The sequence below is a fragment of the Dromiciops gliroides genome, chromosome 2 (assembly GCF_019393635.1).
Source record: "Dromiciops gliroides isolate mDroGli1 chromosome 2, mDroGli1.pri, whole genome shotgun sequence".
Classification (NCBI taxonomy): Eukaryota; Metazoa; Chordata; class Mammalia; order Microbiotheria; family Microbiotheriidae; genus Dromiciops; species Dromiciops gliroides.
The window spans coordinates 154179992-154199800 of record NC_057862.1 but is presented as its reverse complement, the minus strand read 5'-3'; the positions used below and the strand labels follow the sequence as shown (position 1 = coordinate 154199800).

The 19809-nt window shown below is 38.3% G+C and overlaps 1 protein-coding gene across 3 annotated transcripts in view; it reads right to left on the bottom strand.

Annotated features, from left to right (window-relative positions):
* Window positions 1–19809, bottom strand: part of KIF23 (kinesin family member 23) — a 141953-nt gene that overhangs the window by 43507 nt on the left and 78637 nt on the right. For 2 of the 3 annotated variants that reach the window (XM_043989236.1, XM_043989237.1), the window contains 3 exons: window positions 9477–9573; window positions 7844–7985; window positions 140–3976 (listed from right to left, as the gene is read on the bottom strand). The exons of the other annotated variant lie outside the window; for it this stretch is intronic. In XM_043989236.1, the coding sequence (XP_043845171.1) occupies window positions 3735–3976; window positions 7844–7985; window positions 9477–9573 (481 nt within the window). In that variant the 3' untranslated portion in view covers window positions 140–3734. Of the gene's footprint in view, window positions 1–139; window positions 3977–7843; window positions 7986–9476; window positions 9574–19809 lie in introns of those variants that run through there. 3 annotated transcript variants of the gene reach the window in all.

Below are 19809 nucleotides of genomic sequence, written 5' to 3'. Positions count from 1 at the left end.
CTAGAGAACATTCCTTTGTACAGTAGACTATTTAAAGTGTATTTATGAAGTGATTTTTAAATGACCAAAATAATGCAGAGTGAATTTGTCATAATAAATAAATTTTATTTTAAATGTTTTTTAAAACAAGAAATCCATATAGCGAGCACAATTTGAAAACACATACATATACATCTCTTTTTTAGAAAGGGGACTCAATTGACCTTATCTTTTCATCCAAAATGGATCTTTGGCAAGAAACTTCAACATTTGATTAATTCATGCTTATGGTCTAATCAGTAGTCAAAATATTATTAATATCATTTTTGTAATCATATAGTCTATAGGGTTCCCCAAATTATCATAATATCATATAGGTAACCATGAATTCATTTATTCAGAAGAGATGTTGCATAGCTATTTGAAGGAGTTGCAGACCTTTCTCAGGTACAGATCAAAAGGGATCAGTACAATTTGAACATAAATGACTTCTTCCAGACAAACATTTTACCTTAATTGCAATGTTAGTAAAATTGAGTATTACAAGATATACTTCTTGTCATGTCTACTTGTATGACAGTGAACTTCTTACCATCCCTTCAACTTTCTACCAGTACCTAGATATAACTGCATATCATTATATTTGATATTGCTTATTATATTTGTATCTCCTCTACTTTCTCCAAAGAGAGAGGAGGATAGGAAGGGAGAGGGTGTGGGGCATTGTCATAGAGTAGATTTATAGCTGGCCCCCCAGATCAGGAAGGTCTAGGTTCAGGTCCTGTTTCTGACATATATTGGATTTGTGATCCCAGACAAGTCACTTAACCCCTCAAAGCACTAGCTCTAGGCAATTCTGATGATAAGTTGCAGAGAAGGTACTGATGTTTATTGGTAGAGAGAGTCCCCACATCTGGAAGTTCTCTGTATCACTGAGCTCAGAGGTCCAGTTCCTATCCCCAGTGAAAGGTAATTGATATTTCTTGAACATGTAAATAATTCTTAGTTCACTTTAGAAGAAAATTTCTAAAATCCATGTCTTGTAAATTATCTTATGTTTTTGACCACAAACTTTATGAAAAAGCTTATGCATTCTATATCTACCCAAACCTAGAAAGTTTTTTAAAAATTTTATAGTTTATACTGTCATTTTTAACAAGGTCACATGCAAGTTGAAAGATAAAATCATATACATCTACATTATAAAACCCAATAATCCTTGTTAATCATTTCTGATTCAATTCTTGAGCAAATTATCAGTACTGTACAATCATACATAATAAAAATAACATTTCAGTCATCATCATGATGTTTTTTGCATAAGTAGAAAAAAGCATTTAAATTTTGTATCATTGAATGCTTTTTATCACAGACTTAAAATTACAGTGAGAGTGAGCTGAGCTAACAAAGGTCTAATATCTCTAATGTGTGAATATTCCTCCCAGTAGCACATCCTTCAGAGCAGCCTGTGATAAAGTACCAAAGACTTACTACCCATATAATTTTATTTTGCCTGTCTACCCTATCCACAGGAAGTAAACTGATAATACGATGAAATAATATTTCTTCACGATGCATCAACAATAAGTTGTTGCCTGAATGGGTGTGGGATTATTCTAGGATCTTGACCAGTTTCATTTTGAATTCAGTATTTAGGGAGTTCATGAATGAGAAAAAAATACTGTAACATGACCTGAGATAAGAGAGTTTATGGAAGAGTCCTTTGTAAATTAGTTATTTCACCATTTCTACCTTTCTGCACTTAATTTATTCCTATGAAACATGGTATTGGAACAGATAGTGAATACTAAGAGTTTGAACTCTGTTTAGAAGTGGAAACCATCGGAACCAAGATGGGGAAATTCTTATGAACCAAGATGTGGAATACTAAACTTATGAATACCGAAGATGTTCCTTATAGACAGGGCTTCACATATTCTGTGGCATTTCTTAGTTTCCTTCTTTGGCTTTTGGCATTCTTGGCACACTAACACTAATCCCTGTAGTATATTTAAAATTGAGGCAATGTTAAACATAGGAAGAGGAGAATACTTTTTATGTAAAATAATCCTTCTCCCTTCCCACAGTTTTCACATCAAAACTCTTTATGCTTTCCTAGTTGTTGCCCTTCTTCCCTTGGTGACAGCACCTTTGGAGAAACAACAGGAAGAGCTTCCATCCCATTCCCTTGAACTGACACTTCTAAATGAGGCAGTTCTGGGTCAGCTAGAATTTATTGCTAAGTAACATGACCCCTTCTTCCAATTCCTTGAGCCTCAGTTTTCTTACCTGCCAGATGGGAATAGTACCCAGCCAATCCCCAGGATGTTAGTAAATTCAAAGGCACTTTGAAAAGTTAAAAGCACTAAATAAATGTAAAATGATAATAGTATTAAAGTCTCCATGGAGCACCGCAGTGGGTTTTTAAATCCTGGTTCTGTGACAACCTAAAAACTTTTTATACATGTTAAGCTACTAGGAAAATGATAGCCTATAAGCCCAAATTCAAGCTTTTTCCTCTAGATGAGGCATGTTTGAATATCTGTTTTCTCATGGAGAATTTTGACCGATTTTTCTCTAAGCCCTAGTCTTAAAAAAGAGGTGATAGGGTAGGTAAGGGGAAAAGAAGAAAAGAACCCAGACTGGAAAACAAAGACTGTTTATCTAACTTATTAGAGAAATTAAGCAGACCTAGGAACAATTGATTACTTCTGATTTGGGGTTCAGCTGTACTCTCCCAGGTTTGCAATACTCAGCTCTTTATTTAGTCCTCAATTTCTTCATCTATAAAATAAGAGGTTTAGACTAGATGATTCTTCTGAGGTATCTCCCAACTCTGATGTTCTATAATTCTATAGAATATATATATGATTATTTGATTCAGTAGAAAAAACCAACAATCACAGTTTAATATTTAGTCACCAAAAGTTCATTATTTTAAATACTTCATGTCCATTACATCTTATATTCCTGCATCCTATTGGCACTAGGAAAACATTTCATAGCCTACAATAGTAAGGCATTGGTAGAGGATTCTAAGAATATACTTCTGAATCCCAGATCTGCTTATCAAATCTGGAGTGAATTAGATAGGATCTGCCACTTTGAATACCAAATGGAACTGTAGGGAAAGAGAACTCTGCTTCTATTTCCCTAGCAGAGAGAAGAAAGGAAGTTGACCAGTTGAGAAGGGAATGGACTCTTCTACTGTTCTCTAGGTTTCATTCCCACCTCAACCCCTACAGTACTTAGTACTCTTTTCTTTCTTTTTTTTCTGCATCCTCCCAACTGTCTTCTACCTTTATCTGTCTCCTTTTAGAAGGACTAGAAGCATGGAAGTTAAAGGAATTGTTGATAGATGATACTCAATATAAATCTCACTATAGAATACAGTAATTCTTCAAAAATTATAGTGTGAAGGCAGATTAGTGATTTGTTTAGCCCTTAATATGTAATGGGAGTTGAAAAATTGATCAAAATAAATTTCAACTTCATAAAATATTATTCATCTTGTCATACGGAGACATGTTCTAACTTCTCTCCATCTTTAACAAACTACATACAAAATCAGTGCAAATTGAGACATTTCCCCCACTTAAATACCTCTCCCACACCAGCTTACTCACAAAAGCTGATTCACAAATCCAATATGAATACCATAGCATTTTATGAGAAGTACTGGACCACTTTTCAGTGGTGACATAGTTAAAACATAATCACATTATCCTACAAATTTAAAAAGCATATAGGCTGGATCATGTTTCTTTTTTTTGTAATTCTGGCTCTGGAGTCTGATACAGAGAAACTGAGAAGTAAGCGATGTTAATGAGGCTGAAGATGATGCACAGAAATATTGCCCCAGCTGTCTGAGAGAAAGAGGGAGGTATTGAAGTAGCTAAAAGCCACTCTTTCCTCAATGTCATGTCCAGAAATATGGCTTCCATCTGCAAGTGTGTTGCCAAGATGACACATACATGAAAAAGCTGGTGACTATGACCTACAATAAAGAAACCAACAGAATTTCAGCAAGCAACATTAATTTTCTTAAACATCTATATGCGGAATCTTGGGGCTCAGAACTTGGTCACAAGTTACCTACTGAATGCCAGGGCCAGATACTTTATATTCTGGACACAGTGCATTAGTGCACAAAATTTTTATGCTCCATATTCAACCATATTTTCCACTGGAATTGCATCCAAGATCTTAGCATTGGCCAGTCATTTCAACATAATTGAAATGTACTGAATTAGAAGTCCTTTTCATCTGAAGACTGGCTGAATTATAGCTTAATTTACTTTGTTATTCCTAATGCACACCTCAGAAATAAAGGGAATGTAGAAAATTAAGAAATGCGATTGCCAAGATACAGGTCCTATAATATGGGTCATTAGTTACACTGTCAAGGAACAGTTTAGGAATATAGTTTAATGTAAGGTTGCAAGTCACCCCTGGTTGGTGAGAGGACAAGGGGGTATTATAGAACACCAGGAGCAAAGAGGAAGAAGTTATGGGAGCAGGTACATTGTGTCATCCGAATCAATTTTGAAAAGAAACAAGTAAACCAACCCCAAGTTTCTGTCTACCCATTTAGTTCCTTAATAATTTTACTTCCTCTGTTAAGCCTTTCCCAGATTACTTAGCAGAAACAGAGTCAAATAGAGCTGTGCTGAAGTGGGGAGTTGTGAATACTAACTTAGGAATCTAAGCCTTATCTTTTATTGCATATAGAGAGCTATGGTTCCTAAATTAGGAACCACTTCATAGCTAGTATTTCTAACCCATACCAGATTAACCAGTTCCTGTGCCCAAGCAAGATGCCTATGGAGAAAACTTCCCCTGTGCCTACCCTAGTCTGGCCAATAAGCGAATGACTCATTATTATTGTCCCTTGTTTAATATGACCTGTTTGTTTCTCCTGCAACAGAGTAATGATGCTCACTGTTTTAGTGGAACTGAACAGAAAAAGATGGCTTCATTCATCCTGACTTTCCACTTGTTGGCTACAGCCCCATGCTATAACAGCTGTCTCAAAGGTAATCAATATTTGACAGGTCTTAAATGTGACTATGTTAGGATAAGTAAGTATACCTCTACAGGTCTAATAATAGTAACAATCTCAGCATTAACAAAAATACTGCTAAGTATTCTGGAGAAGAGGAAATCCCAAGTTTTCTAGATGCATATATATATATATTTTCCCCCCGCGGGGCAATGAGGGTTAAGTGACTTGCCCAGGGTCACACAGCTAATAAGTGTCAAGTGTCTGAAGTCGGATTTGAACTCATGGCCTCCTGAATCCAGGGCCGGTGCTTTATCCACTGCGCCACCTAGCTGCCACCTAGATGCATATTTTTAAGGTGTGAAAAGTCCCCAGATATCTTCTTACTTCACATTGCTCGAGTGGAGGATAAGAGGTATAGGAGGAGCAAAATTCGCCAAGATCCTTTCTCTGTTCAACATGTTACTAATTGGGAAGTGGCATAATTTCTTAGGTGAATGAATATGTTGCTTATAAAAGGTCCAAGAGTTGGCCTTTGTGAGGCAATGGGTTGTCTCTCCTTTGGTTCCTGTGCCCTCCTCCCTTCCTGCTTTCATAGTCAAACAAATATGATGGGCTTATCCTGTGCTTCATCATTTCCTTTAAGCATTTCTTCACCCATTTTGGTTTTTTCTGAACTTTACACCAAAGGAGGAGGTTAAGAAACAAATGAAGAAGGGGCAGCTAGGTGGCGCAGTGGATAAAGCACTGGCCCTGGATTCAGGAGTACCTGAGTTCAAATCCGGCCTCAGACACTTGATACATACTAGTTGTGTGACCCTGGGCAAGTCACTTAACCCCCATTGCCCTGCAAAAAAAAAAAAAAGAAAAAAAAAGAAACAAGTGAAGAGGAGCAGAGTGTATGTGTAGCACAATGGAGAGTGTTAGATTTGGAGTCAGGGGAACAGAGTTAAAGTCTTAGTTTCCTCTTTGTAAAGTGAGGAAATTGTATCCAATGGCCTCTGAGGACCCTCCCAGCTCTAAAACTGGTGTCCTGTATGATCCTGTGAGGGAAATCAGAAATCAGACAAATGTTGCTGATTGAACAAAGCTCTTGGGTAAAGGAAAGTCATTTTTTCCAGATTCAGTTGAAACCAGTATTTATTAAACCCCTACTATGTGGGAAAGGCATTGCTAGGTCCTGTATTCTGTGTGGACCTGGGATCCTCCTTTCATATAGTGATAATGGATGATCAATATGTAGCCGTAATGATCACAGAGGCAGCTAAGTAGAGCAGTGAATTGAGTGTAGGCCTAGATAGGAAGATCTGAGTTCACATTTGTCCTCAGACACTTACTAGCAGTGTGACCCTGAGCAAGTCACTTAACCCTGTTTTTGCTTCAGTTTCCTGATGTATAAAGTGAGCAGGAGAAGGAAAAGGCAAACCACTCCAGTGTCTTTGCCAAGAAGACCCCCAACGGGGTCATGAAGAGTAGGATTTGACTAAAGTGACTGAACAATAACAATAAATAATGATCATACCTAGATTCACACAGTACTTTAAGAAGCTGTTTTATGACCATTCTTCCATGTTTAAGATTTATAAAGCACTTTTTATCACAGAAACATCTTGGCGTAGACCGTGTGAGTAGTACTCTTATCCCCATTTTCCAGATGAGGAAACTGAACTTCAGAGAGTTGATTTCAGCAATCATTTTATTAAGTTCTTACTCTGTGCCTGACAATATTTATATAACTTTGCTTAAGTCCCACAGCTATTGTCCCTTGGACTCAGTGCAAAATCTCTGGACTCTTAAAACCATCCCATGCTGTGCTGCCTCAATGTTATCTAATTTTTCTTTCAGCCAACATGGAAACCTTTGCTTTGAAACCCACCTGCTACTTTACCCCATCTAATCCCTAGTGGGCCATGACATAGGGAAATAGTCATGTAGGGAAGAAGGAAGTAGCTCCCACCAGCTGATGCTTTCTCTTTCTCTCTCTCTCACTCACACACACACACACACACACACACACACACACAAAGACTCTTTGACCCCCAATCAGTCGTAATTCCCACTAATAATAATAGCTAACATTTATGTAGCACTTACTGTATGCTAGGTACTTAAAATTATCTCATCTGATCTTCACAGCCACCCTAGTAGGCAAGTGTTATTATTATCCTCTTTTTACAGATGAGGAAACTGAGGCAAACAGGTTAAATGGCTTGTTCAGAGTCAAAAACCTATTAAGTGCCTGAGGCTGGATTTGAACTTGGGGCTTCCTGACTCTAGGCCCAATGCTTTATCCACTATACTACCTAGCTACCTACAGAATAAAGATCTACTCCCTTAGGATGTGCTTCTATGACTTTCAAGATTGTTCACTTGTTATTTTTACCTTATACTAAAATGTTTTCTGGAAAGAAGCAATGTTGCCTACTCTTGACCCCACCCTCTCCGTTAAAGACAGGCCTGGCTACATACATCTTGTTCTGCACCATCTTTTTTTTTTTTTTTAGTAAGACAATTGGGGTTAAGTGACTTGCTCAGGGTCACACAGCTAGTAAGTGTTAAGTGTCTGAGGCCGGATTTGAACTCAGGTCCTCCTGAATCCAGGGCTGGGGCTCTATCCACTGTGCCACCTAGCTGCCCTGCACCATCTTTTAATAACTCTTAATCTTGTACTATGTCCAGAGACCTTGGGGAAAAGCAAACTTGAAATATCCATGCAAGAAAACAGATAGCCCTAAGTCATCATTCCTGAAGTGTCATTTCCTTTCCCTAATCTCCTTAATGGACACATGCATTAGCTTCTGGAATATTTCAACCTTTCTCAAAGAGGGGGAAAGTTAAAAAGTCTTGTTTCCCACTACTTACCAATATAGTCAAAGCGTCCTGGTGCAAGCCTCTCAGGTAAGTGTGCAGCATAGAGGAAACAAGCAAGGATGGCAATCACGGTGTGCTTTTGGTGATAGGGGTTTGCTGCCTCCCCAGAACTCTCTTCTAATGATGAGACTAGCTGTAGGTATTTAAAAGAAATGTCATGCCTAGAAATTGTCCATAATATAATATTAATGATTGAAGGAGAATGGGAAGGGAGTGATGGTGGGCTTCATTTCAACCTACTTCACAGACTAACAATAATTCTGGAATCCATATTAACTCTAACACCAACATTATATATATATATATATATATGTGTGTGTGTGTGTGTATGTATGTATGTGTATGTGTACATATATATATATATATATATATATATATATATACACATACTGGATACAGTTATCTCATTGCATTTGTGGGTTTCATTAGTTGAAGCTAAGGTGATCTAGAGACAAACTGCTGAAACTGATAGAGATTCTTATTCAAAGTGAATCCAAAGCAAACACTTGTAAAAATACTGGAGAGATTTGCTGCTTCTTTCTCCAGTTTATTTTACAGAGGAGGAAACTGAGGCAAGCAGGGTTAAGTGACTTGCCCAAGGTCACACAGCTAGTAAGTATTTGAGGAATTCTAGCCATGGTGTCATCTAGCTGCCATATTTAAGTGTATCATGTACATATAAGAGATTCTTTATTTAACTGTTAAAATTTTGTATATCTAGTCACACCTAAATACTTGCTTGCCCAGCTTCTGGAGCCAGAAAAGTCTATTACTAGGCCTCTGTACACATCTTTATAAAGGTAACTTGTAAGTATTTAAAGTGCTACCAAAACCAGAATCAATTATGCTTAGCATTATCCTGGGCTAAGACAATATTTTGTTTTATTTTAATTCTTTGAAAACTGGCAATATATGGGGGCCTGATCTATAAAGCAAAAATATATTTGATTAGCCATTGTATTTTCTGGCCATTCTGAATAAAGTTTATATTTTTATAATAAATATATCTATAACCTATATTTATACCACGCCCAAATTTGCACAAAATGTTTCCTATGGTTTATTTGTTGTTGTTGTTGTTGTTGTTGTTGCAATCTAATTTCTCCAGATAGATTAGAACCACCATGGGAGCTGGCATTTTGTCATACTACTATATTTCCTATAGCACTGGGTATAATCCTGGGCAGACTGTCAGTATCTTCCCTTTCTTCTCCTTTGTCCCTTTCACAACAGCTTTTTAAACTCATAGTATCAACACCTATCTTTCAAATAAATCATATACATTCCTGACTCCGAGGCTTGAATACCCTCCTTCTTCTCTGCTTATTTTCAATGACACTCATCCTTCAAGATCCAGTTCAAGTTCCAACCATCCCAGTCCATGGTGGTCTCTTCCTCCCATGGAGTCATGGCACTTGACTGCCTTCGACACTCCATTCACATCCTTGTATTGTTAATTATCTTCTCGTGCACATCTCTTCCCTGTCCAACTCAAAGCTACAATGTCTGATATGTCTTTGTTTCCTCTCCAAAGCCTTGCACCTGTCAGCATCTCAGTAAATATTTGCTGATTGAGAAAATCTCATTAGGGGGCTTACATAAAAACATAACTGGGCCATCATACCCTGTAGATGATGGGGATGGCGTCCCAGGTATAGGGATATGCAAAGGCCAGGATGCGTAATATCTTACAGAGCCCGGGCTTCCGGATTTCAAGGAACCTGGATCAAATTAGAAGAAAGGAAGTGGAGAGAAAAGAAACATTTTCAGGGAAAATGCCAAAAATACATTAAGATCATAGCTAAAAAGAAAAGGACTAAAGCAGTTTTACATAAATGCTTCTGTTTACATGAAAACTTTACCACCATCATTTTCAATTTCTGACAAAAGTGACCCCATCTCAATACTAGCAGGTAAAAAAAAAATGTGTTCCAATCACTCAACAAGAAACAAATGAAACAAGACTGGAGGGGAGACCAGCCAAGTTAGGGAGTTGGTGATGAGAGAGAAGAGACACACAGAGGGTCATGTCATTCATTTTCCAAAGAGCCTTTTAAAATTCAAATAAGACATGAAGAACAATGACCATATGTTCACTAGCAGAGGGGAGGGAGGGAGGACATACAACAGAGCTGAGTGAAACAGGTCAGTTAACATTCTTCTTTTGCCTTCTGTATGTTTCTATGAAGGTTATGATATACCATAATTAGTCAGAACCTCAACAAGCTATTACCATTAAGCTTGGTGGCCCAATTAGGCATTTAATTACTTGGGGAGGTTTTTGAAATATTTAATATATCTTCAGCACAAGTCTTAAAGAAACTGAATTAATATGAATCCATTGTTTCTTTCTCCTTTCACCCCCTTTAAAGCTTAAGATAGATGGAACATTAAAATGAGTGATGATGATGGCTAGAAAGGAAGACTATAGCGAGGTACAGTCAGCAATACTGCACACAGAAATATGCTGCATTACTGAAGCTTCAGTAAATGACCAAGTGGAGTTTGGTGAGTTGAAAGTAGCACAAATAGAGAAATTGACCAAAGCAGGATATGGGGGCAGTTGGGGGTAAAAAAAAATGGGTTGCTTCAGCAAGGCATACAAGGTCTCTGTCGGTAAGTCTGTCTGCAGAGTTAACGTGCTGACCAATTCTTATGGCAATCTCACAAATTCAAATGAAGCTAATTGATTCAGAATGCTGGAGACAAGCAGAAAACCCTGACACTTGGATATGATGTATCTAAAATCATCTCAGTGCGCTACTGCTCTTGCCTAAAGAGCTGAGAAGGCAAGGCTATCTGACAATGAAACAGAGTAAAACAGTCTCTCAAGAGTCATTAAGTGCCTTACTAAAAACAAAGTATTCTTAGCCCTTTCAACACTAGCCAAAATTTTTGAATTTTGTAGCCACGATTTACATCAATATTTAATGTCCTGTTCCCACCACTTCACTTTTGTCCTTACATCTTACCACCTTCGTTTCTCTTTATAACTTGCCTAAAAGCCTCTCTTCCATCAAACAAATTTTCATACAGTTCCTTGAGAGATGATTTTTCAAATTCATCCTTATGTCTCTTTTGCAATTCTCAAAGTATTTTCAATGCATTATCTTATTTGATCTTCACAACAGTTTTGTGAGTATTATTCCCATTTTACAAAGCAGGAAAAATAAGGGTCAGAGCAATTACAACTTATCCAAGTTTATAAATTTGTGTCTAGTAAAGTGGCAGAGCTAAGAGTGTAGCCAAGGTTTTCTGACTTAAGTGCCATATGCTTTTTAACTACATCAGATTTCAAGCTTCATGAGACTCTAGAAGGCAGTGAGGCCAATTCCCAGTGAGAATGAACAGCTTGCCTCAAATAATACAAATGTTTGTAGCAGAACCAGCAGAATCTGCATCTTCTAATTTTAAATACAATGCTTTTCCCAATACATCATAGCTTTATCCCACTTGTTGTATAATTTTTTTTTTTAGTGAGGCAATTGGGGTTAAGTGACTTGCCCAGGGTCACACAGTAAGTGTTAAGTGTCTGAGGCTGGATTTGAACTCAAGTACTCCTGACTCCAGGGCCAGTGCTCTATCCACTGCACCATCTAGCTGCCCCCTGTTGTATAATTTTGATGGGGGTAGGTGTGGGGCAATGAGGTTTAAGTGACTTGCCCAGGGTCACACTGCTAGTAAGTATCAAGTGAGAGGGCAGCTAGGTGGCACAGTGGATGGAGCACCGGCCCTGGATTCAGGAGGACCTGAGTTCAAATCCAGCCTCAGACACTTGGCACTTACTAGCTGTGTGACCCTGGGCAAGTCACTTAACCCTCATTGCCCCACAAAAAAATAAAAAAGAAAGTAAAGAAGAAAAGAAAAAGTGTCAAGGGTCTGAGGCTGGATTTGAACTCAGGTCCTCCTGAATCCAGGGCCAGTGCTTTATCCACTACTCCACCTAGCTGTCCCCTAGTTGTATAATTTTTCCAAAAGCCATCAAGTGTCTAATAATATCTAGCATTTATATAATGCTTGGTTGGTTTTTTAAATATAATGTTTTATGTCTGCAAAGCACCTTACTTATGTTACCTCATTTGATCCTTACAATGACCCTTTAAGTTAGGTGTTTGAGTTTTGTAGATGAATCTGAGACTGAGACTTTAAGTGACTTGCTTAAGAGTCACACTGTAAGTATATGAGACAGAATTTGATTTCAGATCTTCCTGCCTCTAAGTCCAACTCTTTCTTCCCTTCCTAGATGTCTCTCAGCTAATACAGTTGTTCTCTATATTAATGGGGAAAAGGAATGATTTTCATGGGCTGTGGAAATCCACAGCTACCTAAAGACCTGACTTTTATCTGTATTTCCACTTCTACACCAAATCTCTAATAAAGCCTGCTACTAACATTCTTCCTTCACTGGCCAACAACTTGTTTAAAGTTTAAACTTGTCATAGTTTAAAAAACAAAACAAAAACCAGGTACAAGTTCAAAAAGTAAGCACTATAAAGGAAGAGAAAAAATAATAGAAAGGAGGAAGGAGAATAAGAGGGTGGAGGACTAGACTCAAAATTCCAAGATATTAAAAAATCAGCTGTACATTCGACCTTAAATTTCAGGATAACTAGCTTTACTTAGAGAAAAATAATGAGAATTCCTAATAGTTGGAAAATTATCTTTTATGATCCAAATCACTAAAATGACCTTTCTAATAACCCCAGGCACCAGATAAAGAGCCACAACAATCCTAGGTTGTAATTTTAACATCACATCATGAAATCCTGATGAAGTCTTTAACTCTCTGCCCCCTAACCAGAGTTTTTGTGCTACTTGGAAAATAACTGACTCCCAATAGTTCTCTCCCCTAAAATCCCACTCTGATTCTTCTTCATGCTATAGACCCTTGGTCTTTGAAGACTATACCTCCAAAAAGTAAGATCTGGCAGATTCTTCTACTGCATTAGAAAAAGCCTAACAATAGACTTCAAGTCTATTGTCAGAGGTTCAGACTCCCTAAGTTTGGAGAGGATCCCCATCGGACAAGCTATATTTAAGCAACAGCTCTCAGAAGACCATCTAACAAGTTGTGCTCTGCACTGATGGAGAGAATTCCCACACTGATGAAGTCATAGGTTATATAAGTATAATAACTCACAGAGTCATAGTATCCCAGAATTGAAAGGGACTTCAGAGGTGATCCAATCCAGCTAATGCCTGAACAAGAATTCTTGCTTTCTCCAATATACCCCAATGATGTCTCACCATTGCTTTGAAGACCTCTAGTTGAAGGGAAACCTACTGATCTCCAAGGCAGTTCATTCCACTTTGGGGTATCTAACTGTGGGGAAGTTTTTCCTTACTTCAAGCTTAAGATTCATTATAACTTCTACCTATTACTCATAGATTCTGTCCTCTGGGGCCAAGTGGGAAAAAAAGAAGCATCAATGTGACAGCCCTTTAACTATGTAAAGACAAATATTCTCTTCTCTTGGCACAAGTTAGGTGGTCCAGAGGATAGTGCACTAGGCCTAGAGTCAGGAAGACCTGAGTTCAAATCCAGTCTCAGATACTTAGTAGCAGTGTGACCTTAGGTAAATCATTTAACCTCTGTCTCAGTCTCCTTAACTGTAAAATGCGGATAATAATAATAATACTACCTACCTCTCAGGGTTGTTTTGAGGATCAAATAAATATTTGTAAAGCACTTAGCACAGTGCCTGTCACATAGTTGGTGCTTAACAGCTATTTGTTCCCATTTCACTCTTCACTTCCTCCTAAATATAATGAAGGATCATAGAAATCATATATCTAGACCCAGAAGGGATTTCAAGTGGCATCAAGTCCAACCATATTTCCCATCATAGTCTCATTTCATAGATGAGTTATCTAAAGCCCAGGGGCCCAGGTCTTTCAAATAAATCTTATATGGTAGCCTGTCAGGGCTCTTCACTGTTCTAGTCACCCTCTGTAAGATTTTGCAAGAGTGTGGTGGTCAGAATTTAACGTAATACTGCAGCTGTGTGGCCTGGCCAGAGCAATCATAGACACTATACCTCAGTGCAGCCTATGATTGCATTTGCTTTCTTTGCTACTGTACCACACTGTTGGTTCATTTTTAGCTCTAGTTTACTAAAGGCCCTAGATGTTTGTCATATGCACTGCTAACAGTCCTTATATATATATATATATATATATATATATATATACATATATACACATACATACACACACATATGTGTGTATGTATGTGTGTATATATACACATGTGTGTATATGTATGTGTACACATACATGTTTGTGTTTGTATACTATATATATAATTTAATTTTTGAACCCAAGTTTAAGACTTTACATTGATCCCTACTAAATTTCATTTCTTTGTTTGTTTGGTTGGTTTTTTCAAGGCAATGAGGGTTAAGTGGCTTGCCCAGGGTCACACAGCTAGTGTCAAGTGTTTGAGGCCAGATTTGAACTCAGGTCCTCCTGAATCCAGGGCCAGTGCTTTATCTACTGCACCACCTAGCTGCCCCATTTAATTTCTTTTTGATTTGGTTCCAGTGTTCTAGTCAGTCAAGATCTTTCTAAACTCAGACTGACATAAAATGTCAGCTTTATACCTCCCAATTTAGGTTACCAGCACATCTGAAAAGATGCTATCTATGCCTTTATTCAAGTCATTCATTGAATTGTCAAATTACTCAGGGCCCAGGGCCATGCACATATCTCTGCTGGGAGCACTCCATTAAGGTACATCCAAATGAACATTGAACCATTAATGACTACTCTTTGGGTATTCAACCATTTTCAAAGCCACTTAATTATGCTATCCTCTAGCCTACAGCTCTTTATCTTTTCCACACAAAGACTTGGTAAAATGCTTTGCTAAAATCTCTAGATAAACTCACAATATTCCACTGAGTCTGTGAAGTCATCAATTTAGGAACTCCCTTAGGACAGATCATCCCCCATCCATGCTTGTCCATCCTGTGAAATTAAGCCATGTCCAGAATGTCTCCCAAGGTGCTAGAGATCTCCCTTGCTACAGATTTTCTCTTGGCATCAGAGAGGGACCAGTGGAACACTGGCTGTCTATTTGTTATCCCTCATCCTTGCCATGTGACCAGTACATGTTCTTTTCCTATCCTTTGTATTTGTATCTCCAGTGCCTAATAAAGTGCTTGACACATAGCAGGTACTTATCAAATACTCATTGATTGACTAATTGACCATACATGTCCCTGACAACATCCTTTATTCTTGTACTTCAAAGCTTCTCATTGGTTACTTGTTGCAGCCTGTTCATATCCACTATGTACCTTTCCATTGTCCTCCATGTAATGCTCATTTTTAATTATTTGGAGACTTTCATATTTTACTGCCATACAGCAACATTGATAGATGTTGGTTTGAAAAAGATGGGCCTTTGTTTTGATGTTTGTGAAGACAATCCGGTCTGCTTTCTTCTTTGCAGTCAACTTTGGGCCCAACTCATCCATTTACACTGTCTACTCTAGATGTGCATATGTACATCTAGATAGACAAGTTCTATAGTTTATCCATTGCATTGTATGTCATAATCTAGGCAACATACAATAAAAGGCAATAAAATCTAAGCTTAAAAAATTGTTCTATTTGCTCTTCCTATGTGATCAGGCTTCAGCCTTTTGAGTGGCTAAGAATCTCTTCTTTGAGACTCTGCATTGTTCCAGGTTTCATGCAACCAGTACAACGTCATGTGCAAACAGGCAAAACTGAAGGACCTCACCCTCCACAAAAAATCCCTCTTCAACTTGGATTTGGTGTTGGATTGCCTTTCTCCTAAAGGCACACATCTCTGGCAAGCATACACCTCTCAGTGTCAGCATTGCTTAACAGTTATGATCTGTGGATTATTGAAGAGGGTTATTTCTGCTATATCTTTCAAGTAATCTTGAGTGATTTCAATGTGTAGATGGAAGACATTTATTAGGATAGGAGTCTTTAAGACTGCATTTTCCTCTCCCAAATCAAACAATGTTTCATAATTCACAAAAAAAAGATAAATGAAATCTGGTATCATGTGCAGCCTTTAGTCAATTATGAAATTGTAAAGCTATGGTGTATTGTTGAATATTGCTTGTGAAAATTTTCTTGTTCCCTACTAGGCAGCAGAATGGACATAAAGATTTTGTAGAGATGGAAGATTACCTATCAGGCATATTGGGCAGTAGTTGATGTTCTCTGGATCACTTTTTTTGGTTTTTGGTTTTTTTTTTTTTTAGTGAGGCAGTTGGGGTTAAGTGACTTGCCCAGGGTCACACAGCTAGTAAATGTTAAGTGTCTGAGGCCAGATTTGAACCCAGGTCCTCCTGACTCCAGGGTTGGTGCTCTATCCACTGCGCCACCTAGCTGCCCCACACACGTTTTAAAAGTGATCAATTGCCTCACTAAAAAAACAAAACAAAAAAACACGTGTGTGTGTGTGTGTATATATATATATGTATATATATACACATACACACACATACACACATATATACACAGTATGTGTGTGTGTATGTATGTGTGTGTTATAATCAAGGTTTGAGGGGTTTTTTCCACATACTCTTGGTATCGCTCTCTTCCCTATTTCAGATACTTTGTATGTTGATCCCTCAACACTCTCAAAATTGTGTCTCCTCCAGCATAGATCTCTAATATGTACTTGGTCCAATCCAGCTGTTTGTTTTTTCTCCTCAGTGCTATTTCTACCTCTCCAATGAGCCTATCTGCAACTGTAATATAAGAGTCCAAGTGAGGTGGCTCCACTGTCTTTAATGGTGAAAGCAGCTTTTTATAGTAACCTTTTATACTTAAAGCACAGGGGATACTGGTAAGTTATACCTAAAGAATTCTCATGATCTAGAAACATTTTCAGAGGTTTCTAGACATTTTTATAGTATCTCTGATTTTTGCAAAGTGCTGAAGAAAGGTAAATAGAGTTACTGCAATTTTTACAGATGAAAACAAGTTCATAAAGGATGATTTTTCCAGGGTCACAGGGATAATAAATGTTGGGAGTAAGATGTTAAGGGATGTAGAATCATAAATCTAGAGCTAAAATGGGTTTCAAAGTCTGCCTAGTCCAACCTCATTTTACAGATGAATAAACTGAGGCCCAGGGGAATTACATGATTTCCCCAAGGTCCTCTGACTCCAGTCATTGTTCTTTCCACTGTACCATGCAACCTACAGAACACAGACAAAGCTCTCATATTTCTAAGATCACTGCTTTTCACATGTTTTTTGCATGCTGTCTCCTAGGCAGCAATGCTGCTTCTGTCATCCCTGAAGAGGGATGGATGTTCTTCACCACCCTCATGTATAAGTAAATATTAATCAGTTAATGTTTGCAAAGTACCACAAGAGTTGATCACACGATTTACAATGGATTAAAATTGGATGATATTTTGAAATCTGGGTAGCATCAGATTTTGAAAGACTTGCTATTACATTAGCTTTCTTGTAGTATGTACTTAAGACTCTTATAAAGCATGTCAGAATCTGAGGAGATCTAAACAATCTAGTTAAACCCACTCATTTTACAGCTGAAGAAACTGGAACCCAGAGAGGTGACTTGCCTACTATCATACTAGTTACTGGGACTAGAACACAAATCTCCTGACTCCTAGTTCAGTACTTTTTCTCTGATGCTAGAATCTCAGACTTAGTAGGCACCATAAAATCCATCTAGTTCAATGGGTACCTGATTAGCAATTCCCTCTATGATATCCCCTCCAACCCCAAGTGCTTATTTAGTATTCACTTAAAGTAAAGGAGAACCCACTACCCAAAGAGGCAGCCCGTTTGACTTTTGGACCCTTCTAAAAGTTAAACGTTCCTCACATGGAACTGAGACTTGCCTCAGCAAATGTCATCAGTTGCTTTTACTTGACCCTCTGGGGCCAAGTAAGACAAATCTACTTTACATCCTGTTCCACATGATAGCTCTCCTAGTAAAGAGAGCTATCATATCTCTCTCCCCAATATTCTTTAAGCTTAACATCCACATTTCCTTCAGCTGATCCTGTTATTTCAAGATTTTTTTTTTCATCATCCTGATCACCTACTGACTTTCTCAGGTGGGACTAACCCATGAAACCAGATTACTAGGTACACTGCATCCAGGAACATGGGCCATTGGAATTCCCAGCTCCACAAGGGACCTTCTTCACTGAGAGAAAAATTCAAATGCTGATCATCTCTCCTTTGTCACCCAAGTCAAGACACCTGCTTCATTGCCTTCAGAGATAGGTCAGATCCACTTGAACCTACCTAATAACTAGAAATTTACTCTCTATTTTCCCCTTGCCCTTCCATAACTCATTTTCAAGGTAACAAAATCATAGAATCCTAGTCAGAAAAAAGCTCTCTTATGTTGTTCTCTGTGGTCCCTGCCCCTTCACTTCAGGGGCAGGATGGTGACTTGGCCACTTACACAGAAAGAAAGAGCTCTGGTGGCCATTCACAAAACTATGGATTTCCTGGGATTTTAATCAATATTTCACCCGTTGTGGAAGATGGCATCGATTAAGTGCTTCTGCAAAGGTGAGTAGAATGATGGTCTTCAGCTGCAAAGCTGAACCTAAAAGGAAAGAAAAAGAGGAAAGAGACAGCAATAGAGGAAAGAAGGAGGACAGGTGGAAGCTGGCAGAGAGAAATACTTAACAACTACATTGCAAATCTCAAAGAAGCCACTTCTGTCTCCCTGCTGAGGAGGTAGGGAGAAGTTAGGATGACGGAGGCAGGGCTGGGAGAAGAGTCTTTCTTTACAACCTTTGTCATCATAGAACATCAGACCAGAAAGAGACCTTTACAATCATCTAGTTCAGCCTCCCCATGTATAGAAGCAGCTGGGGCCTTAATCCCCAAAAAGTAGAGGGATGTCTAAAGGCCAGTTTCAGAACAGCAAAACAACTTTGCCTTTAATGGGGCTAGTGACCTAAAGAAACATAGAATTCTGCCCCCCCCCAAAGCTTCTCTTTCTTTGTCCACAAGAAAGGATAGAAGAGGGCCAAAAAGTCAGTTTTACCTTTAAGAACCCCATTGTTAAGTAAGCTATAGGTAGAATCTTGTGACAAGCAACTCTAGGAGGCCAAACACATTTGCATCTTGTTATATGAAATCACACTGCCTGAAATATGCGGGCCACTGAATCACAGAATATGAAATCACACTGCCTGAAATATGCGGGCCACTAAATCTTAAGGGAAAAAACCAAAAACCTTTTTGTCCCATAGAGATGTTTGTTGGTTACAGATAGTGTCTCATTTCAACTAACACTATGCCAAGGAAGGGGCCTATATAATAAATATATTTATTTCATGTGCCAGCTCATAGCTTATAGAAACAATTCTGTTGATCTAATTAACAACAATGTAGTCTATAAAACAGATTCTTTTTTTCTGGTCCCAGGCCATGTAGCATTCATACCCTATAAAACCCAGGATGTGGATCATAGCTTTAGATCAGAAAACTAAGACCTAGAGAAATTAAAGACTTGCCCAAGGTTACAATTCTTAACCAGGTTTCAAAATGAGGCCCTGTGACTCCAAAGTCATCACTCTTTCCATCACCTTTCATGAGCCTTCTGAATTATCAATGCTTCCCTACCTAAGTGAAAGGGAGAAAAGCTGAAATTGACGACGACATCTTCTTCATCTTCTTCTTCTTCTTCTTCTTCTTCTTCCTCTTCTTCCTCTTCTTCCTCTTCTTCCTCTTCTTCCTCTTCTTCCTCTTCTTCCTCTTCTTCCTCTTCTTCCTCTTCTTCTTCTTCTTGGCAATTGGGGTTAAGTGACTTGCCCAGGGTCACACAGCTAGTAAGTGTTAAGTGTCTGAGGCCGGATTTGAACTCAGGTACTCCTGACTCCAGGGCCGGTGCTCTATCCACTGCACCACCTAGCTGCCCCCCACAACTATTTCTTTATAGTTGGATTTGGGATAGGGGATTCCAT